The following is a 24632-nucleotide window of genomic DNA, read 5'->3' on the forward strand; positions in this document are numbered from 1 at the left end:
AAAGATAGAGATATTATCTGCAAAGTGGCTAGTGTAGACGTTTCTCAATAATAGCATGGGGAATACAAAGCTAGACATCTGCTGAATAACATTATCTGAACTAGAATATTATTGTACATACCTATGTATAATGTAGGTAGGTACGTACAATAATAGTGTTTGCGTATAATTTGCATAATGATGCCCTGTTTCGCTGCTGTTTTGTTTTAATACTGAATTATCGTTATTTTATCGTACTGATACTACTAGGTATTGGTAGATATCTATACTATTATAGTTCGGCCGTTCAGAGAATGCGTTCCTGACACCTATCAGTTAGTCAGGACTAGTGATGGGCACAACATAACACTGAGTTCGTTACCGTTCCCCCAAAATAAACCGCCGCATTATTTTAAGATTATTTTCGTTTTAAATTGGCGGAATAATTTAAAATTTATATTTTAGTTATTTAAGTGGAAACCAAAAAAAGGTAATATTCATATAATAAAATCGTTTTATTTATTCTTTGTTACAAGTTACAATCTGTATTTCTATGCAATAAAGTACATTGAATTGAATGTGCGTACAGAATATTAATCAGACTCCGATTCGCTTGAGGAGGTGGTGTCTTCATCATCATCTTCGCCTACGTGTATAATTATATTAGGTATTATCAATAACAGAATCAATCCTGATATCTCGGTCAAAATCTTCCAAAATCAGGTTTTTAGAGCTCTACCTCACTGGGACGCCATGGCGTCGTCGCCAGCGGCACAGGTCTGGCTACTTCTGGCATCCAAATGTCGCAAAGTCGAGTGGCCATGGCGTCTCGAAAGTGCGTGTACATTATAGTGGCTACTGTGGCCACGTCGCCAAGTTGCCACGGTAGCCAGAAGCCACATAGGGAACTGTAGCTCGTGGCCACGCCTCCAATTTCGCGACGACTTTCGCGCGTTCAGTTTGATCATAGTTTTATTTTTATATTTCATAAAAGTTATCTTATAGTCCATTATTTTCAAATTCTTAAAAAGAAAAAACGAATTATTTTATATAATAAGTATAACTGTATAAGAACCATCAACCAGAACAGATTACGATACTTGCCTGTTATTTTTAGCACAGCACTACAAATATAAAGCGCTGACATAACCTTGTAATAGCGCAGTATAGATTTAGAAAAATATTGTTTCCCAAATTATTTGACACTCAATTTGGCACAAAATTACAACATTCATTGATTATTATTGATATAATAATGTTGTTTTAATGCTCATCAATTGTTAAAACGATAAACAACCAGCAAAAATATTTTTATCGTACTGCAACGCCATTACAAAGTTACGTCGTCAGTTCAATCGCGATGTGTCAGAAACGCATTCTCTGAGCGGCCGAACTATAGTATACATATATTGGTAGGTAGGTATGTTTACGCGCATATCTTGTAGACATGTCATTATGTAGGTAGATACCTACGCTTGATCAATTCTAAAGTACGCAGAAGTTCGAAACAATTTATTTAAATACAAGCCCCCAACTGTGACTGTTCTTTACAGTTGGGGGCTTGTATAACCGATTGCTCAACGTTTTTCTGCTTTTCCAATTCGGTAGTTCAGATTTTTCGTGTGGAGAGGGAAATCTTCTTTCTATATCATGATCTACCACAATTGATTGATTTAACCATCTTACAAGAGCATCTTTAGGTATAAATTTAGGTTATTTTCTATTAAGCTGTGAGCTGAAACGACTATCCCCACATTGACTACAAATTTTAATGTCGACAACCTAGTGAGATTAAACATGATAAAACAAACATGATTTATTAATTCCACAAATAATACCTATAATCATACTTTGGTTCACCAAAACGTGCCTACCTAATCGATACCTGAATCATTAATACAAAACTACTTTCATATTACAACAATTACATAATTCAATAGAAACTTTGATTGCCCTACGATGATACACGTCAATATTTCAATTCTTAGAAATAACGTCAATTCTAGGATTTTGTTATAAAATATTCAACGTTTAATACGTATAATTTGTTATCTACATTTCATATAGGTACAAAAAACATATATCAACCAAAGTTACTCAAACACTCCTTTAGTCTTTCTGGTTTCTGACTACAAGTAGCGACTGCCAAAGATGTTCAAATGGCAGCCAGAAACAGGAACTCGTCATGACAAGATCAACTATCCATGGGTCGCTGCAAGGTCGACAGTTGCGTAAACTAAAATCATTACGGATCATGATCCGTGCGGTTGTTACTTAGCCATAAGCTAATAAATCACTTACAGCCAGTTTCTTCATCAAAAGTTAAAGCCAAAGTAAAAGTCAAAGTAATGTCTAAAGAGAAAGTAACGGTCAAATTCAATTTTTCTATTCGTTTTGCTGTCACTTTAGGCTTGAAAAAAACGAATTTGACCGTTACTTTTACTTTAGACATTACTTTAACTTTAACTTTTGATGAAGAAACTGGCCGTTACTTAAATAAAAGCACAAAAAATATAAATAACCAAAATATGTACATCTAAACTTAGATTTTCCGCACACTGTAAACTAAACAGTCGCCCGACGGTTGACCCGATGGTTGGTTTTTAGGATTTTTTTCGGTCGGTCTGATACCGGCTCAATACAAGATCTTTGTAATGTGCGTACTAGCATTCTTCTTCATACTGATTTATGAGCCCAAACAAACTATCGGCCGACTAAAAGTTTGCAGTGTACTCAGTATTTGAAAGTCTATCCAATGTTCTAAAAACATGTATTTCTAAGCTAATAGAGTTTACTTTATCCGATGTAACTGTCAAAGGTTCAGTCTCAAAGAGTTTTCAGAAACTTCGTAAAAGAGTAATTGAAATGAAATGCAAATATATGGATGCACGAGCTTTTTGCTGAAGCTGGTTTTAGCTGTGAACGTGTTTATTTTGGAAGCTTTTCAAAGAAATTTTTGAGTGTTAGAATAGCCATTTTTTTAGAATGGCTCATCATTATCATCATCCTCCTGCCCTTATCCCAATTTTATTTGGGGTCGACGCAGCATGTTTTCTCCTTCCATACTCTTCTTTACAAAGGCTATGAGGCTATTTGGCATCTGAATTAGGTAGTTGCTTTGAGACACGAGAAACTTGAGGAAACAACTCGTTTTCTTATTAGATAATTATCTGAGTTATTCTATTTTGTAAAAAGGTTTCGAGGTATTTTATTTACATAATCTTTGGCCAACTTCAAAAAATAAGGCATTGAATCAAAGTAAGGCTTCTTGTTTTATGCATTTAAAAGAAAATACATAAAACAAGAAAAAAATTGTAAATAGGTATGAAAAGAGATGCTTCAAGTTCTTAACAAGTTTCTCAGTTGAGTAAAAATCTCAGGATCTTAAGTATTCAAAATGAAAATACACACTTAACAACGTAAATTTCTTGTTAAGTCCAGGTACAACTAGGAAGGTAGCCACCAAGTCTGAAGAAAACTCATCACAAGAAATAGCCATAAAACAACAAAAACAGTATTATGTTGTAAGAAATATTTGTAAATGTCACAAACCCCTGTAGACACATCGTCGAATGCGACGGCCTATCAACATGGAGTATGTAGTAAATGGAGCGCACATGAAGGTTGCTCTGCGGGTTGTTCGAAAGAGTTACCGCGGCCCTGGCACATAAAAGGTCTTTGACGGAACACGACGGTTTTTAGTCAGTAAGAGTCTGACACTCCCTCGCCGCTGCCAACCTACAGCGGGAGGGGTAATTTGATGATTTTTGACGTCGTTAAAAAAAGACTGGTTGCTGATGACTGATTTTACAAAAAACAAAGACAGCAAAAACAATTGAAATCTAGTTTAGGGGTGAAGTTACTTTAATTCCCAAGAACCCTTTTCTTTACAGAGCTTGCTATTGTATAGCGGATTTCCAGAGATGGTTTTTTGTCGGTCGAAATGTGTCGAACGTACAAAAACTATTTTAGTTGAATATCACAGTATTTTAGCTTTATATTGAGGTCTAATGCCCATTTTCACCAACAAGTACCTAAATTAAGGGATCCCCTAAGAGCATTTACGGAACACTTAATAAGAATTTCGTTTTCACCAAAGTTCAGGTATCCCTTATCCATAGTTATTTATGTCAAAATTGGGAGAGCCCTTATTCTAAGTGGCACTTAGATTAACAGATTGTTGGTGAAAATGGGCATAAGACTCTTATTTCAAGATACCGATTAAAACTTACTGTTTTTTGGCTAGCTGTATTAATCAGAGATGAGAGAGCTATGTGTATCAGACAGCTATGTAAATGCAGAGTAGCATTCCATTTGGTATTTCCTCTGTTGCAACATAAGAAAAGTAAAAGTCGTAATATTTTTACGAGAAAGTAATGTCTGCCGTAAAGTCAAGCTACCCTGTTTGTACCTTCGAGATAACATAAGTTTATTAGCACATCAGTCCTTGAGGAAATTGCTAAAATGAGGAGGCTTGTATCATGGGCACATGGTGAAAATTAGACAGGTATTAAATTAGGCTAAATACGGTCCACGGCAATATGACTAATATTTAGAGAATCTAATTTACAAATATCTCAATTACATATGTAAAGTCATCAATCATCATGTCTATCTAGCCTTTTTCTAACTATCTTGGGGTCGGTTTCCAGTCCAAGAGGAGTCAGCTGGATACCAGTGTTTTGCAAGGAGCGACTGCCCATCTGATCTCCTCAACTCAGTTACCCGGGCAAACCCAATACCCTTGGTTAGACTGGTGTCAGACTTACTGGCCTCTGACTACCGGTAACGACTGCCAAGGATGTTCAACGACAGCCGGAACCTACAGTTTAACGTGCCATCCGAAACATGGTCATTGGTGACTAAGATTTACTTAGATCAATCTGATACCCTATGTAATAATTATAATATACAGTAGTTATTTGTTGCTGAAATCATTTTACAAAATATGCTTAGTGCAATCTGAATATAGTAAAGCTTTGTTTAAAAATAAACCTAGGAACTTCCTCTCTACCCCAAAATAAAACTTCACAAACACCATATATTTACGAGAATCAATATTTATGGTAACATAAAACCCCGTTCAATAAACTTTATCATAGTCTCACATCCCATTTTTATCCTCATCCCAATAAAAATGGCGTTTTTTGATAAAAAAGCGTTTACGACTAACAGTGCCTTTTTTAAACAATGAGGAATTTTCTTTTATTATTGTCTGAACGACTTTATTTTATTATAATCCGTAAGAAAGGAATAAAAGGAGATAATAATGTGAAAATGGCGGACCTCGTGTGCGAAATGGCGGGAATCAGGAAAGGCGGGAAAAGAAATGTTAAGTCTTAATTGTATAGAATTCATTGGTTCAGACTTTTTCCTTTTTGCAAGTTACGTGGTGGCTTATTGGTTTAAAGTACCAGCTTCCCAAATACGAGTGTGCGGCTTCGTGTCCAGGTCAGGTAAGTATTAATGTATTTTATATATTATGCAAGTTCTAAGTAATCTTGGACACCAATGACTGAGAATTAATTAATCTCCAAACTGTTTTATGAATCCGATCAAACTATTCGCCGACTTAAAGTTTTCAGTAGGCATACATGCGCGTTCTAAATAGCCACAGCGGAATCATAAGATCATTTCGCATAGGTACACCTACAAATTAAAAAATATTTCCCTCTACTTAGTTACAGGCTTTGTCATGTCACCAGTATTTTTCCTCAACACTCAGTAGGTACTTTGTTTTCATAATATTTTTTAGGCAACTGACGCTGATGGTAATGCCTATCGACGCAGTGACTCGAAGGCGTGATTATTTACACTTGAAAGCTTTGACGGTCACATTTTCAAATATTTTGCTGTTTTTAACATGACTTACGACGGAGGTAAATATCAGGTTTCATTGTGGGTTGGTGTCTTGTAAAGTCTATTGAGAACAATATTGAATATTCAGATTTGAAGGTTCTATTTTGATGAGGAATTAACCGTATGCGTGATTGTAATCACGATATTTTCTCAAATAAATATTGAGTAGGATCGCTGGAAGAAGATTTATATTTTACGTGGGCAAAGTTTAAAGTTATGGCAAATTAAAACATGGCTAGGACAAATTTGTTTCATCATCTGCCTAGCTTTGGGCAAGCAACTTTCTACGTTGGGTTGGGCTTCTAGTGTAACCGGTGACAGTTACTTTTAAATAAATAAATAAATAAATTCTTTATTGACATAATATGAGGTTACAAAAACATATGAAGCCTCTGAAACCCAAACTAGGAAATAACCTGTATGTCAGGAATCAGCGCCTTCTCCCATTGGTTACACGATAATTTATGTCAGAACTAGCTAGGTTATACAGACTGTTTAAATATTATTATTTAATTTTTTTTTTTTTTGAATGAGAGCATGCAAATCTTAAAAATACGTTACAGTATACTAAAGTAAGTGAGTGTGTGAGTGAGTGAAAAATGAGATGTGTGCATGTGTGAAGTGAGTGTGTAAATGTAATTGTGAGTATAAGTCTGTTATGTATGTATGCTTTACTGCAGTACTCTTTCTGTTTCCTCATAGTTTGGCGTAAGAAGCCAGTTTTTAACCTTAGATTGACATTCGTGAAGTGAGAATGGATGAGAGAGTTACTTAACTAAGTTTTTCATGGATCGATTGCTTATATCAGCTCCTCAAGCCAGTTACCCAGACAACCCCCTTATAAAGCTAGTTGACAGACTTTTTGGTTATTAACTATCCTGTAACGACTACCAATGGCTGTTACTTAGGCGAGCTCTTAAGTTAAGAGGCATTAATTTGACAATAAATATTAGTTTATAATTATCAATATTAATCTATAATAGGGAAATATTAAAACTAGGTATCAAAATATCATGTGTCGGTGCAGCTGCTGCGGCCGCGGAAAACCTCAAGCGGCACAAATATGTAAACCTCACCGGCAATTGCATTTTTGAGCCGTTTGGGGTTGAAACCCTAGGACCATGGGGCCCAAGTGCCCACAGACTATTTCGAGAAATTAGTAAGCGATTAGTGGAGTCCACTCGTGACCAAAGGGCTGGCCTATACTTCGGTCAAAGGATATGCATTGCCATCCAGCGTGGCAATGCAGCCAGCCTTTTGGGCACGATCCCAGCTGACAGCGATGCGGATGAATATTTTGATACCTAGTTTTAATATTTCCCTATTATAGATTAATATTGATTATTATGAATAAATAATTATTAGTATTCAAAAAAAAAAAAAAAGTTTATAATTTTAATTTTAGTATCTTCAGTCCTCGAGCTTAGTCTAAACAATCTAGTTTAGTCTAGTTAATAATTATAAACAAATAGAAGCTACCTAAACTAATTAAACAAACTTCGAGCCTAATATTTAAACATGAACTAGTAAATTAGTGTATTTAGTTATTTAGTCCACAAGGACTTGTAATAAATAAGCCTATATACATGAGTGGGTATATTATATGATACTAGCTTCTGCCAGCGGTTTCACCCGCATCCCGTGGGAACTACTTTCCGTACCGGGATAAAAAGTAGCCTACAGCCTTCCTCGATAAATGGGCTATCTAACACTGAAAGAATTTTTCAAATCGGTCCTGTAGTTCTTGAGAATAGCGCGTTCAAACGAACAGACATACTCTTCAGCTTTATAATATTAGTATATATGTAAGTAAGTACATTATATTATTTCCCAAGGGAGACTTTAGTTTGTAACGAGTTCGCTTTGTTATATCGTACAAAGTTGTATTATTCTACCTCTATTATTTATTTCTGTTTAGAACTGACCTTTAATAATATCTCATGTATTATTAAAAGGTTTTTTCTACTTTGGTTACCTAAAGGCTCCAACAGAAGAACCGTGGAGGCACAATTATTATTATTTCATAACAAAATATTATGAAGATAAGTTTTCATGTTAAACGGTATTTCCCAGTGTTATCAATACCTATCAAATATTTCGGTCCTATGTCATTTGATCACTTGATTGAAATTCGTTGGCTGTGATTTGTATATCTTTGACCAACGCAACGAGTTGGATAGTATTATTACCAGTTTTACCAAGAGTTTCCTCTGTAAATGAGTTGAAAAGGTCAGATAGGCAGTCGTTCCATGTAAAAAACTGCTGAATACTTAGCTGCATCCATGTACACTGAAACCAGACCTCAACATACTTCGGAAAATTATAAACAGATGAAGATAATACGTTTTTTTCTAACACTCGCTTTTAAATCGCTCCTCTTATGACAGTGTTCTTACTAAGGATGTTGAGAGAACTCTAGGAGATTTAAACTGTTAACTTAGTGGCTCGTAGCGACTCAGTCCACAATGTGTTGTGATGTTACAAGCGTTTTTCCTTGGCCATTTGCTTTGTGAAGGAACTAGTTGCTTTTGTGAGAGACTTTCTTGCACTCTCTGATTAATAATAACTTGCAAGAGCATTGTAAGTATGCAGAAATAAATGTTTCTTGCGTTATCTTGTTGTATAGTTAAGTTACTATACTTACGGATTTGTCATCGATTGACGGCCTTGTGCGGCACAGTGACTCCCAAAAATGTTTCTTCTGGTCTACTTGCTCTTAAGAACTATAAAAAATTGCGTGCGAATATTTCAAAAATGTCCAAGAAATTGCAACGTTTTTGGATTTTTTCTAGGAAAACATCGGGATGAAACATGGACTTTAATGTCTTAAATTGCCTGAAAACCCGCATTGATCTGGCGTGGTGATTAACGCTCATTTCTTCTCGGTATGAGAAAAAGTCTGTGCCCAGCAGTGGTATACTAAAAAGATGTGATTGATTGTATGATGATGATTGTACAAGAATTTCAGTTTAGATAAGTAGAACATTTAAGTACGTGTAAATACTTCATTTCTCATTGATAATAGGTAACTATACTTCATTCACCAATAAGCTAAAAGATACTTGACCTAAGCAAAGTCTGCTTAGATATTAAAGTCAAAATCAATGAAGGAGTACTTGAGACTTAACTAAAACTTAAATGTAACTTAGGTCTAAGTTTAGATTGTTACAAAATTAATGTTTCAAATACCTCTAAGTGAATACTTATCTAAGCTTTACTTTAAAATCGAAGTATTTCTGTTAAAATAATGTGGTGATTCATTTATCTTCCAGCTTGTAAATAATGTTTTATTGCTTCAATAATTGTATATTAATTTTCACTTTTATAGATGAGCGTTATTCTTTCAGAGATTCTTCTAGAGATTAATTAATGGCTGGTACCCAAATCGGCAGTTTATCCCACAATTTTCCCTTAAAATTAATAGGTAAAAATAGGCTAAACTCGTAAGTAAATATAAATCTTTTCTCTTAAGATATTAAAAATTTCAAATGAATACGCCTTAGAAGCAAAATACTAGGCGCTCATAAAAAACAGTGTGAACCAGCCACATTCATTCTTTATCAATTGCAAGGAAAATAAATTGCTTGTCGTAAACAGGAGAGACTGGGGACCGGTTACCAGGGAAGCAGTTATGCAGGGGGGTCACGTATGCCTTACTATACGTTCTTACGAAACTCGTGAGCACGTGGCGAGCATCTCTAACTTTACAGGGATGAGGTGTGGTGTGAGTTAAAAGGAATAAGAGGGTGTGGAAAATAAGAAGAGATGATGGTTTTATGTGTCCCTAGTAGTAGTTGCTCTGTAAAGGTGTCTACACACCAAAGCCGCTGATGCCGGCGGCACAGCCCGGCGGCCCAACCCGCCGGCTTCAGCGGCTTTGGTGTGTAGACACCATAACATGGTAGAAACATATTAATTCACTATATGTATAGAAATAAGTTTACTCAATCCTCAAGACTCGTATTGTAAGTGCACGCCATTTTTCACACAACGATAAGATCTTGACATGATAATCATATCGAAAACACTTCTTTTGGTAACGATGTCTAGAGGCTATAGGTACAATATAAACAAAGAAGACACCACCATAGATGGGCCATAGGTTTGTTTACAATTTACAGAAAACATATTGAAATACTTTAAAATACAAAAGGGGAAAACTTAGTTAAAACTCAAATAAATAACAAAGTTAGAAGTTTTGGTTATTTATTACCTGTAGACTTGACCACGGTCTAGCAAGCGCAGCGTAGGACGTCCACCAACAAGGTGGACAGACGACCTTATAAAGGTCGCCGGAAGACGCTGGATGCAGGTCGCCTCCAACAGGTTTCTGTGGAGATCTAAGGGGGAGACCTATGTTCAGCAGTGGACGTCCTGTGGCTGAGGTGATGATGATTATGATGACTTGACATGTGACAATTGTATTTATTTATTCTACTGACTAGACCATATCTAACTTGAGAAAAAAGCGGTTTCCTAAAACGCCCTCCGCTTATGTCTTAACACGTCATGTGTGAAAGTTAAAGGCAGACATAGCTTACGATGGGCACAAACGTAATCACATTTCTTTCACCCGACTTCAAAGAGAGAGTAATGGAATGGACACTGTTGTCAAATCTCTACTGTGCGGTTGACAATTGGATGAGGCATCATGTATCTTTTTGACAGTTTTTTTTTTTATATAAAGCTAACTTAAGGCTATGATTTTACTCACGTCCTGGAAGAAGTATTTACATCACCCTGAAAGAAGTGTGATGTTATTAACTATCATTTTGATCTCTTTGATATGTGAGTATCATAGTAATATGAGGAGCATGAGCACGAATGCTTCAATATAGGTTTAAGTGATCCCCAGATTTTATTTTACCTTTCTTTTCTTTGTCGTCACACTCTTGGCAGACAGGTCGTGGTCGTCATATCAGGGGTGGTAGCGAGCTTCACAATCCGTCGCCACTCTTCTCGCACTGTAGCTCTCCTTGCGCATTCGTGAAGTGGACCATTGAGTGCCGTCTTTTGGTCAGCCCAACGCATCGGTGACCTGCCGCGTGCTCTTGTGCCTTCAACTTTCCCCTGCCTTATTTATACCTATGTCATGAAATTTTCAATTTTCAAATCATTTTCTGAAAATAAAATAGAAAACATATGTTTTCACATCAGCTTCAAGATATATCTAAATTGATTTAACTTTCAGAGTTAATAAGCACATACCTAATCCACAAAGAAAAAAATATATAATCCCAAGAACTCCACAAAGAGAAAGATTGGTATCTTTCCCTTTGAACCGAAGCTCATTATAATTTATTGTTACAATGAAATTAAACTCATTATTTGTACAAAGGAACCTATTATTACGGAAAATGCTTTCGTTTGAAAACATTTGAGGTCAGTTTGGTTCTTAATATTGTAGCTTCCGCCAACGGTTTCACCCACGTCGTGGGAAGATAGACTTATGTTCGAACAAGCCCCAAAAACATACAATCACACACCTCCTCTTTTTGAGAAATCTTAATATAATAAAAATTAAACAGTTTCTTGTTTGTTTGTTAGTTTGTACCCCCAAAGCCACCGAAACTACTGAACCGATTTAAAAAAATATTTCACTGTTGAAAAGTACACTCTTTCTGAGTAACAAAGGCTCTATTTTACCCCGGTACGGGCAGTAGTTCCCATAAGACGCGAATCGAAAGCTAGTCAGTTTTAAGATAGGTATACGATTTACGTTGTTAGACGTGTCAACTAATTTACATAAACATTGATTGCCTTCATTACACCAACCATCCTATGCTTTTTCATTTTGATATGACGACAAAAGCTGTCCTGGTTTTACGATCAACCCTAGAATTTACGGTCAACGGCCCTTACAAAATTGGAACCTTTTTGTTTTTATTTCTGAAACTTACACAATAATCCCAAAATAGAAGGTTAAATTACAAAAGTTTTTCAAGAAGGAGTGCCCTTAACGTTGGTTGACATCGTCCGATCAGATATTGCAAGTAAAAATACGATTTGGATTCTCTTTTGAGGATTCCGTATATCAAATGACGTTTCACAGGATTCCGTACAATAATTGACATGATAAAAGCAGTTAAATCCGGTACTACTCGTACATAAATATCTACCACTAGTCTCTGTTAGCGGTATCACCCGCGTCCAGTGGTAACTATTTCATGCACTCGAAAAAGCCTACAGCCCCCTCATTATTTGGGCTACCTAAATGTCAAATTTTTACAAATCGAATTAGTAGATAATCTAACTAGTGCCTTTAGCAAACAAACAAATTCTTAAGCTTTACAATATTCATTTTGAGTCTATTTTTCAAAGAGCTTATAGCCAATGGGTAATCAACTAGGTACTCTCTCTAATTCATGAGCGCCTGGTAACAAAAATAACACACACACAATAATAGCTACTTTGACACCTACACAATATGGAAAAAACTTTGCCAATACCAACTCATTTTCTCAATATGTAATCCACACGAAATTGGCCGAGGGAAAAATAAGCTTCTTTCGTCGGTATAAAAATACCTTATTTTTTCTTATACATAGGTAAAAGAAAAGCAATATTACCTACGAGTGTATGAATGTGAAAGCCGCTTATGTGCTTTCGTAATTACATCGGCATGTATAATTAATAAAAACTTTCTCGATATAAGCTGGTTTTTCTTATTACAAAGGATTGGCATGGTATTATTTTTATCCAATAAGAAAAAATATGTAATTATTTAGGGAAAGGAACTTCGAAATAGTTATTATTTTTCGCCTATAGTATAATTATAGTATAAAAGTCGTGGTGGCCTAGTGGGTAAAGAACCAACCTCTCGAGTATGAGGGCGCGGGTTCGATTCCAGGTCAGGCAAGTACCAATGCAACTATTCTAAGTTTGTATGTACTTTCTAAGTATATCTTAGACGCCAATGGCTGATAAAAAGGTGAAGGAAAACATCTTGAGGAAACCTGGACTATAAAGTCTGAAATCACCAACCCGCATTGAGCAAGCGTGGTGATCAATGCTCAATCCTTCTCCGCGTGAGAGGAGGCCTGTGCCCAGCAGTGGGACGATAAAAAGGCTGTAACATAGTATAATCCGTGTCCCGGGGGTAACTTCTTCTTGTACTCGGAAAAATGTAGGGTATGTTACTTGGGGATACCGTTGCTTCCCAACTGTGAAATATTTTTTCAAATCGGTCCAGTAGTTTTTAAACTTATCCATTACAAACAAAAAATCATTTTTTTCTCCGTTATAATTCAGATGTAGATGATATCAAAAGGACGAACAAGTTACAATCACAATTTTTCAACGTTGTCATCACGTCTACCGTAAATTTTTCCGCAGACTTTTTAACCGACCTGTCTACACAAATTGAAAAAAGCATTTTTCTATATCTACGTTACAATTTAAATTCAATCAACCGGGGTTCGGTTAAATTCGCAAACTGTGGCTTCCACAAACTGTCAATACCAGTGGTTTTGGGAAAAGCTTTATTTTACCGCCCAAATAAAGTTACCTCTGTGAACGTTTTAATGGAATAGAGTAGAACTAAAAGCACCATCCTGTGACAGAATTTTGGCTTTTTTGTGGCTGTTAAATAAAGGGGCTTTCGTGGCTAAATGACAGCAATTTTTTTTTATTCACTCAATGCATTTTCGTTAAATATGTTTTGGATAGAGTCTGCAAGACGCGCATAAAAAGTATGTAGGCTACACTCTAGATACGTTGGCTGTAAGACTTATAATTTTTATCAAAATCCGTTGAGCTGATTGTGCATTCATACACATGAGAAATTATGTACATACATAGACACACACACACAAACTTTACAATTAGAGTGATTAGAACTGCTGCTTTCGACTTACTTATTTCTTCTAACTCTTGCAAAAGAACCCTAAAAATATACTTCTATCAATGCAGACAAATTTTCGCTCATCTTTACTCAAGTATAAATGTTTTCATTATTAATGCAAGCCATTGTAAGGTAAAACTTTGTTTGATTGACTGACAGACAGTGTATGATTATATCTTTGAAGTTTCAATTTGAAACTTTTGCAAAGTTTCACTGGGACTGGAATTTTGAAAATATTTCTGTAAGCAGGTGAGACGATGAGACGTAAACTATGTTGGGCTATGAAATGAGCATTCATGAAAAAGCATTTTGAAAGATTAGTCACACGATTATCAAATTAATATAAAGTCTTGTATATAAATTTTGTGACTATGTAAGTTTTGTTAATTTTTAATAGGTATGCCAACAGTCTAGCTTAGGAAACTTGTTCTCTCATGAAACGCGTAAACGCTGAATGCAACTTTATATTTATTATACTTTGAAAAACATTGTTCTACAGAACAGTAGAATCTCAGAAGTCTCACGGGCCATCTGAACTTTATAATTTGTCATAGACATAACGAAGTTACCCGAAGAAAATGACATTAAGGAATTACATAATTACTATACCATCTACATTATTTCACATTTATTATGGAAATTGAAGGTTGCACGAGGATAATTAGATTTTAAAACCGCTTGTCACTCACCCGCTTTTCTCCCAGCCCCAACCAAAACTTCAGAACTTTGTTAAAGTGCTTTATATTCTCAAAACGCAGCATTTTATTATAGAAACTTGTCAGAATAGCTAATGGTGATCTCAGACATCAGGCCAACTTGTTCACAGTTTTAATGCTCAAGTTTTTTCTACGAAACTGCTCTGGTGAAATTTTAAGTACCTACCTAGATAGACTAAGCAAAAGTTGAAAGTACTAGGACAGCATAAATGTCTAAGAAGTTGTGTTTTGATGATCCTTTTGTTTCTTTTTTTTAAGCTTAGAGAGGGTGGTGAAATTTTAAGTAGGTACCTAGACAGAATGGGCTGAAGTATTCTAAACTGTCAAGCATAAATGCTTGACAGTTTAGAATCGAGGTTTTTTTAAGAGGTGGTCTGATCTTTTTGTATCCAATCCGTTGAGCTGCCCCGAGGCCCAGACTCTCTCCAAACCGCAATGGATTGAAACAGAGATTCAAAAAACAATCAAAAGAATTTTCTCACTCTTGCTTTGGTGGTTAAATTATAAAAAGAAATGGCTTGGACCTAAGCCATTTATTTTTATAATTTTACCTAATGCATTCATTTTACGCAGTAAATTCGAGTTTATATGCAGATGACTTATTCTGTTATTATTAGTATCTATAACCAACGATATTAAATTCATTTCTACCACAAAACACGCTCATATCAACACAAACAAGACAAGTAAAATTAAATCAAGCCTGACCAACCCTATTCGTGTATAACAACCGTTTAAATCAGAGAAACCGCATATTAATACCCGGACGGCTAGCCGGATGCTGCAAATTGCACTGTCCGGGATGTCCGGCGTTCGGACAGCTAATTAATTTAACACCGACTAGAATTAAGCTCGGTGAAACCGTGTTTATTAATTTTTTGCTATTGAATCGTAGAGGATTAATTAACGCTTTTGAATAAATGAAGAATTGAGAATGAAAGGACATGTTTGTTTGATCATAAGTGCAGTTAGTAAAATAACACCTGAAAATTTAATGAATGTAATTAAGTACAACATATACCTATATAAAAAGAAATACCAAATACTACACTTTATCTCCGAATTGGAAACCGATATTTTTAAAGTACCTAACCTAAGTCACCATTTTTTTTATATTCAAGGTGTCATGGCTCTTCTCCGTTCTACAGCCCTAGTCCCTAGTAATATGTATCTCACCAAAAAATATACACAAGCAACACTCATTATATCCGCATATTCTTTTTATGTACAAGGTGTCTTGCCTCTTCTGTTTTCTGCTACCCTAGTACACACCAAAAAAAATAAAAATATCCCCAAACATCCGCATATAATAAATATCCGCATATTCGCAGCGTTTTGCTCATAAAATCCGAATATTTTACGAGTCTATTATTCATTCGAACTGCCTCTTTAGCAAACTGCAAACTTTTAGTCGGCCGAGAGTTGGTTTGAGCTCATAAATCAGTATTTAGACAAATGGTAGTACGCACATTACAAAGATCAGGTACTTAGCCGGTATCAGACTGAATGCCAACTTTGATTTAAATCAAGATCTTCTTCAAAAAAATCCTTTACCATCGGGTCAACTGTCGACCGACTGTTTAGTCTGCAATCTACGGAGTACTTTTAACCCTTGAAGAAAACTAGGTCAGCATATCCACGGATATCTGGTCTCTCAACTATTTGAACTAAATATGACTTAACCACGAATATCGAGTGTAACTACTAACTTGTTCGTAAAGAGTTTACGAGAAAAAAGGGATAAGTTTATGAGATTTAGAGCTTTTAGGGCTATGGGAGATTTTCGGGTCGAAATTGGTAGATTTATAACGGTTTTTGAAGTGTTATGGTGCTGAATTATGGTTCTTATGTACTCTTACCTATCTTGGGGTACGATTTTCCCTAATATATTTTATGGATAAACTGTAAGTGTAAATTCGGATGCATATTTTACAATCAAGGCACAATTTTCTATGGCCAAAAAATAAGGTTCTTGCCTGCGGTGACAAAAACAAAAGACATTCAAAATTACTAATGCCTATTTTTTATTTTCAATCACCAACCCGCATTGAGCAAGCGTGGTGATTAACGCTCAATCCTTCTCTGTGTGAGAGGAGGCCCGTGCCCTGCAGTGGGACGATAAAATATAAACTCTGATGATGATGATGATTTTTTATTTGTACAAAATATCTACAAACAGTTTACACGTCAATATCTATGGTTAGCTGCATAGTTTGACTTGCTGCCTGCTGAAGTAGCGGAACCACCTTCATATTTGCCTAACGAAGCTAATCCATTAGCCTGAAACAAAAATAAACATAAATTTACTCATCACAACTTTACATAAACATTTTTTTCGATGAGGTCTTTAAGTATTTAAAATAGACCAACAATGTGCGTGCGATCATGACGTAACCGGAGAATTATTATACAATACTCAAATCAGCCATCAAAATATGGAAACTCTAAGCGTAAGTTTTTTTTTTATAAAAAGAAACTACATAATTATCACTACATATGTAGTATAAAACAAAGTCGCTTCTCTATCCCTATCCCTATATCCCTATGTATGCTTAAATCTTTAAAACTAGGCAACGGAATTTGATGCGGTTTTTTTTAACAGATTAACTGATTGTAGATGAAGGTGTAAATGTATAAAAACATCCATTAAATAGTGGAGACAAACTGTTATTTTTAATTTTAGCACTGCATCCGTGCGAAGCCGGGACAGATTGCTAGTTATAATATAAACAGTTCTCGCCAACCTTATTGGCGGCTTGCAACTTATTTCCAATGATGACTGATGTATCAAGCCAGGATTAAGTTTGGCACGATACCTTTGTCCTTTTCAGCAGTTCCAACTGAGCAGCCTTGATGTTCGCATCCTTGCCCGCCCAAGTTTTCCACACAGAAGCCTGCAGGGCTCTCCCGTAGCTGAAGGTCAAAGCCCAAGGCCTCTTCAAGCTCACGCGGTTGATGGCGTTCAGGTAGACCGAAGCTTCTTCTTCGGATAGACCACCGGAGAGGAAGGCGATTCCTGGAAGAATTATAAATTTTTGTTTAAATAAATAAATGTTTTATTCTCATAAAAAGTTTAGCATAGTCTAATGTTTTATCTTCCTGAGAGAAATATTCCTACGTCCTGTGCCTTGATAAAAAATGGTACCTATATATATTTATTAGCGTTCCGCGTGAAAAATTAAAAAACATACACATACACACATACACACATACTGCAGTATTAATAATAGTCCATTTATCGAACTCAGCTATGTGCTACTTTTTATCTGGACATGGAATATTGGTGCTTAGCCTCAGCTGGTATATGTTGCCCTAGTAATGTATATTTTGGAAGCATGGTTGAAAAAATACCTGGCACAGCTGCAGGCACGGTTCTCAATAACGCTGTCACAGTTGCTGTCGCTATCTCCTGAGGGGTGTTCTTCTTTGAGCATCCATGCCCTGGAGTCACCTGAAATACAAGGACACTAGTTAATACCTCCTTTTATTTGATTTACGCCAATCATAGGGTTGGATATTGGCAAAGTTATTTCTACTGCCCTTGATCTATGTATTTATAATGGCCTGCCCAGATATCAAAATCGATTTATAAGGCTTCTTACATTCACAGTTAGATACAAGATTATTTATATCCCAATATATCCCTCATTCTTCTCACACAAATGAAATCTAACCAGTTACAGCCAACTGACTCAAGCAAGGAACTATCGCATTAAAAAGTACGTGATGCTCTCACAATTTTCCATAAAACAAAATCCAATAAAAGGCTAGGAAATCCCGCTAGTTTATAGATCGGGAACACTAATTATGCGAGATCACGTTTCCTATGAATATAGAGCTCATCACTTTATTCCAAGCTACTTTAATTCATCTGAAAGGGAGCAAATAGGTCAAAGGGGTGCTATGCCTGTGTTCTCTTCAATATGTTTTTTAATCCGAACGCTAAGATCCGACCTACTTCGCTTTGCTGCTAGCCTAGTATTTGCGAGGATTGGCAAAGACTTTTTTTTGAGATTCTAACTTTTATGTGGTTTGACGGTCTTATGAAAAATGTGAATAGGTAAAAAATATTGTAGTTTTAAGTAAAAAAGTCGTTAGGGAGAGTATGTTGATCTATTTACTATGTTTGCATCTTATTTTGTACTCTATATTCATTGCAAAATAAACTACTTGATTTGATTTATAGGAGGTATAGTTTTGGCCAAACATTTTGAAGTCCCGGAACTTCGCAGATACCAATTTTAGGGATCAGCGGGTTGCGAGTGGCGGATCGCCAGTGGATTCTACGAATACTTTAGTAGAAATATAAATTATACTAACCATATTTGGCTTCAGCAGAGTTCCTTCAAGGAAGACGTGGTGATCGTTCAACGCCTTGTAAACCGCTGCGAGCGCTGCTTCCGAAACCTTCTGATTTCTTACGATGTCATGATCGCCTGGTAACAGAATATTCGAAATCTACATAGTAAACCAGCATGTGTTATGTAGAAATTGCTGTTGAACTAAATTAATTAATTTCTCATTATAATATGGGAATCAAATAATCGGTACAACTAACAGAATAGTTACCTATTCAATTATTCACAACAGTAGCAGGTTACGAATGAACCCCGTCATTCAATACGTAGACAGCCTATCAAAGTCAAACCATACGTGGTTTCAGCCCTCCAAGTTTAAACTATGTGTATGTGGAACTTCTCAACTTAATAATTAGTAAGTAATGTTGCTGTTAACTTGGCTGTTGTCTTGTTTAATTAATTTATACTGACTGATTTCCGACATTTCACTCAAATTCCATGGAAAATTCTAGCTACATTAGGTATATACAACAAAAATATGCAACCATTTAAAACATAAAAGATAAATTAGCTAATCCAGTTATTTGACTTTACGCTAGTTGGAAATTAGACAGACGAGAACTTTATTTAGGTTTGAAATATAATGCCTGATCTCTCTCCGGTCGTATCAGATTATATACCGTCCGATCTGACTATGAGAGTGAAGGAATAGAGACTGCTCCTGTGTCTGCGCAAATCCTTGTGCACTATAATAAATATGTCCTGCTGCACAGGCTGATTGGCTGATCTCCTAATATGAGAACAGCCGCCATGGTTGACAACCGTCTAGGACTCCATTACTTGAATAGTCTACTCACCATCCAAAAGAACATCAGGTTCCACTATGGGCACCAAGCCCTGGCTCTGGCAGATAGAAGCGTACCTCGCGAGGACCTGAGCCGTGTCGTTGATAGCCTGAACCGATGGTGTATGCTCCCCAATCTTGAGGGGGCAACGCCATTTTGCGAAGCGACAGCCTTGCTTCTTGTATTCGGCGCAACGGGTTGCTAGGTTATCCAGACCTGAGGAAATAATATAAGAATATAAATCATCTACATATTATTATGTACCTACGTTTTGTCGTAAAATAAAGAGTAATAAATCCTAGAAGTAAGGATCTAGTAGGTGTAATAATATAAATAGTAATTATCATGATCCTAATGGCATATAGTTACACGACGTCTTAATTAGCACAGAATTTTGAAGATTACTTGGAGTATATAAATACTAGGCAGCTTATTAGTAACACAATATATATACTTCAATTCGAATACAAACCCTATACTTACCTACTCAAACAGCTATGTTCATATTAGTATAATTTAGGCTTACTTTCTTTGTAATAAATTAATAAAAATGCCTACCAGCAATCTTTCGCATGGCACGACTTCACCAGCTAAGGCCTAACGTTTGATTTGTTATTGAGACAATAATTATCACTATTGTAACTATTAAAAACACGCTAAAATAAAATGAAAATACCTTGAGTAGTAACCTCATCTAGCGAAAGAAACAGAGGAACTGCATCCAAGTCCACCTTGATGCCAGGAATGATGTTCTTCTTCTTCAAGAGTTCTATGAAAGGAGTGCCATCATCAGTCTTCTGGTAGACCGTCTCATCGAAGAGAATTGTTGCTGACACGTGTTCTGAAAGGTTCTGAAAATTAAAAGTTTTTCTTAAGAGAATGCGAATTTAATTACAATGATAACCAGCTCCAGAGATGTAGGTACTAGGATAGCATGAGAACGTAAAGAGTATCATGTCGTCGCCACGTACTAGACGCAGGGACGGCAGATGCTCAATCAGTCACTTTGCAATAAACCGAAAATGATGAATTTTATAGTTTTTAAGTAAAAAAGTTACACATCTTTCATACACGACACAATGAATGAATATGTGTGATACGAATGAACATGCATATGTGTTTATATTTTAACACAACTGCCCGCTTCCTCCCCTCAACATTTTTTCGCAAGCATTAAAATCCAACTTTGTATTGATCCGGTAGCGTGCCAAATACATGGCCCAGAAAAACTTCCAAAGAGAATTTAAACTTCGTAAAGTAAGTAAACAAGCGTTTTATACCTTCATCTGTACCCTGAAACATTGATCTACGGAAAGTACTGCCATACAGCCTCTTGGGGGAGATTTGCCCGACAAAAACAAAAGCCTGCCCATGTTCTCCCATAAGGCGGGGAAACTTTTAATGGGAAACCCAAAAATGTTTACTTTATTCGTAACGGAATAAAATTTTAATTTTAATATTCAGAAGCAAAACGGTGGGGGATTTGAACAAATAAAAGTGCAATTTGGAGATATAAGTACTTTTGTTTTATGTAGATTGGTGTTTAATTTTGCCAAATTATTCGGGAATTTGTCATTTGCATAGGGCTATTGGTACACTTCGGTCTCAAATGACCCACATCCCCTTTGAGGGTTGGCGACATATCGCCAATAGTAGGTAGCTTTATACTCAATTCTTTATTAGCATTCCATATGTTATACAGGTACAATATGGACACTAAGGGGCCACGTGGTCATGATGTAGATTACGTACCTACACATACAGCGATATTGGCCCGACTTGGGAATTGGGCCGGAGATCTTGAGTAGACCAACGAGACAATTTTTAAAAATAGTTTTTTGTATTATTTTATTTCGTAATGAGGCGCGTTACTTCAGATTAGACAAGCTACATCTGAAAAGACTTGAATGGGGTCCCATACTTACGTCGGTAGTGAAAAGAAGCTGGCGGTATCTCCTCCTGTTGTTCTCCGTGTTTTGTAAACCAACGGCTGCCAACAGCTTGCCAATGCCCTCTGCAACATAACGAAATACCTAATGTTCAGTAATATTAGGCAAATTATTTCAACTTTAAAAGTGTATTTGGCATATTATGCACCCTAGGTATGGTCACAGATTACTGTATGGTACACACTTGCACACTAACGCAAAAGTAACATTGTTTGTCTATCGGGTGTTCACACCAAAACTGATTTCAATGAAATCTTGTAGACAGATACTCAGTCTATAGCGCAAAGAAAGTCCACCGCATACTCTTTATCCAGGTTAGGAAATTAGTTTCCTCGAGATATATGTGGTACCGCGGAGAACATTATAAATCTCTCAAACTCATTAAAATTAAATAAAAACATTCTTTGAGCGTAATTCTAATAGAACACCAGGTTTGATCGAATATTCATAGATCTTTCGTGGACGTGAAGTTGAATAACCACCGCACAATAGCTTATTTTCTTTTATTACCGCAGTAAACAATCCCGCGGGATCATAAAACGTTTTTTGAAGTATTCTCGCGTAGATTGGAACGCCCTTCCACCCAACAAATGAATAGGCAGATATACTTTATTTACTTTATTTATTTATTTAAGTAGTATGGAGGACTAACAGCTAAAAAACACAGACAAGGAACTGTAAGTTAACCTGAGAGCCAATAACAAGTCCTCACTTATAGGGTAGGTACAGTACAATACTAAATTCTAGTTTGCCAATAAATATAATATTATATTTATTGGCAAACTAGCTGACACCCGTGGTTTCCCTTGCATCACGTTGACACTATTTCGCACAAACGGATAAAAAGTAACCTAAAGAATCCCCAATTGTTTCTTTTTTCAAATAGGACCTTCAGTTACTGATTTTAAAGCAAGTAAACGAACATCCTCTCCAGCCTTAGTGTAATTATGATGGGCCGGCTTCCGCCAGCAGTTTCTCGGTCCTCGAGTCCAAATATCATTAACAAAATGTAGAAGATATACTTACCTAACGCTGAAAGACTTTTTTTTTAAGGGCGTTACGCACAAGTCGGCGGCGACTCAGTCCCTCGGCAACCGAAACATAGGCAACAACCGGCGACCAAGTGCGTAACAACTTATTTAAACTAATGAAAGTAACAGTCACTGGCGACTTGGTCACCAGCGACTAGTCGACAGTGCGTACAGGCCCTTAAGCTTTATTATATTAGAATATATAAAAACTTACCGTTGGTTTCATCAACAGCTAAGATGCCCTTGCCAGGAGCCACTATAGCTTCAGCCGTAGCCTTCAGCTCCTTCTGGAGCGCTGGCTCAGGGTATGAGAAGTATGTCGGCATCCTGTGGAAAAAATCTCGGTTTTAGTTAGGTACCTCACTAGCTGTAACCCGCGGTTGCATAAGCGTTATAAGAGAACTTGTTTCAGTAGCCAGGTAAAATATAGTCTATGCCACACTGCGGGGTAGTGTAGCTTACCAATAGCGAAAAAAATTTTCAAATCGGTTAAGCTGTTTCGGAGCCTTTAGGGTAAAAACAAACAACGGCTAAACCGATTTGATTGAGGTGACTAGGTGACTAACAAGCAGGAGACGGACATAGGCTATATTTTTAACCGGTTGAGCAAAGTGGTTGCAGTGGAACTTGGATGAAATCGCGGGGAACAGATCGTGGATAATGAAACAGGTCTTATTATATTCGTATTGCATGTTAGTTTTTATAGTTCTTACGTATAGTTCGCACAGGTCCTACTACAAAAACTAACATCATAACATGCCGAAAGAATTAGGTAAGTGCCTATTAGGATTGTTTTTCTTAATATTTATTATAATAACATACCTGTCTTGTAAGAGCACTTAACTTGGACTAAGCATACATTTTGTTTGTGACTGTTGATTCAGATAAACTGCTGTAAAGCTGTTATCTCGCAAGATACGGGCGGTTGTAATTTAACACATACAGTTTTATTGCATTTAGATTAATTTTAAAGATATAATATTAGTATCTTTCTCGCCAAATGAGACGTAACAACCAGTAAATGGGTGCTCCAATCCAACAGAGGAATGGATTTCCCTGCCTCTCTTCAATTACCTCTGCAGCACACTGCATCAAAACGCTATTCAACAAGTAAGATGTACAAGCAAGGCTGTTTATGACTTATACAAATTATAAGGGCATATATCATGTTCATAAGCGGCAGCGACTAAGCGATACTGGTAGTAGGTTGGTACCTAATACAGTTGTCTAGAGATATCGTTAGGGATTTATGAGATACGTCAGACAGGGAAACATGAAAGAAGACATGCGTTTCCGATTAAAAATTGATATAAGGGCAGAAAAATGATAATGGATGCTGGTATCCTGTGGTGGCAATACTGGCAAACCATCGCTTTAATTAAAGCACAACTATGCGTGTTTCAGAGCCTAGTGAATGGGTTTTTTACAAGGCTAAATATATTATTTATGATGGGATTCAAGTGGAATGTAGAGGTATAGCTAGGTACTCTATGTAGTTTGAAATAACTACATATTGTTTTTAGTTTTGTTGCCCTCTGTTCCTATTTAATGTAATCTCACCCTAAAATCAATCGATGGAGACCATTTAAATATGTGAGCCTCTGAATGTACACAGGCACATGTAGCAGATATCCAAACTAATATTATAAATGCGAAAGTAACTCTGTCTGTCTGTCTGTCTGTCTGTCTTTTCTTCACGCCTAAACTACTGAACCGATTTGTGTGAAATTTGGTACAGACATAGTTTGAAACTTGAGAAAGGACATAGGAGAGTTTTTATTACAAAAAAAATAAAAATAAAATTATTCCGGACATATAGCGCCATCTATTGGTCAAATCAAAAATCTGCTGGTAGTCACTATTCCACGCGAACGAAGTTGCGGGCAAAAGCTAGTATTTGATAAAATCTATATGATAAATATCTTTGACTTTAATGTTTCATTACCTAATAGAGGACTTATACCTACTGAAAAATAAACAATCCTTAGCTAAATGTAATCATCCTTTAGTTACCTACGTTTAACTAGCATCTTGTTCACACTGAACTTAAACCGATAAACTTTGACTTTGAATCGATTAGTCAGTTATGTAATTTTTCTTTTCGCAGATAAA

General features: G+C 36.3%; 2 protein-coding genes across 2 annotated transcripts in view; one reads left to right on the forward strand and one right to left on the reverse strand.

The window, feature by feature from the left end:
* LOC110380063 (fructose-bisphosphate aldolase) overlaps positions 1–24632 on the forward strand; it is a 143872-nt gene that overhangs the window by 101104 nt on the left and 18136 nt on the right. The window lies entirely within an intron of this gene.
* Positions 16537–23468, reverse strand: LOC110380069 (fructose-bisphosphate aldolase). The gene is made up of 9 exons (XM_064040557.1): positions 23343–23468; positions 22735–22847; positions 21466–21554; positions 20217–20391; positions 19553–19756; positions 18718–18833; positions 17749–17848; positions 17214–17413; positions 16537–16677 (listed from the first exon to the last, which is right to left on the reverse strand). Exons 2-9 carry the CDS (start codon positions 22844–22846, stop codon positions 16585–16587), a joined length of 1089 nt encoding a protein of 362 aa, XP_063896627.1. The 5' UTR covers position 22847; positions 23343–23468; the 3' UTR covers positions 16537–16584.

The sequence above is a fragment of the Helicoverpa armigera genome, chromosome 22 (assembly GCF_030705265.1).
Source record: "Helicoverpa armigera isolate CAAS_96S chromosome 22, ASM3070526v1, whole genome shotgun sequence".
Taxonomy (NCBI): Eukaryota; Metazoa; Arthropoda; class Insecta; order Lepidoptera; family Noctuidae; genus Helicoverpa; species Helicoverpa armigera.

Coding starts and splice junctions, on each gene's coding strand:
- LOC110380069 (XM_064040557.1), bottom strand. CDS start 22,846: ATGCCGACATACTTCTCATACCCTGAGCCAGCGCTCCAGAAGGAGCTG. Junction 17,414..17,748: donor CGTGCCTGCAGCTGTGCCAG/GTATTTTTTCAA, acceptor TAATTCTTCCAG/GAATCGCCTTCCTCTCCGGT. Junction 16,678..17,213: donor AACTGCTGAAAAGGACAAAG/GTATCGTGCCAA, acceptor TTTTTGTTTCAG/GCTAATGGATTAGCTTCGTT.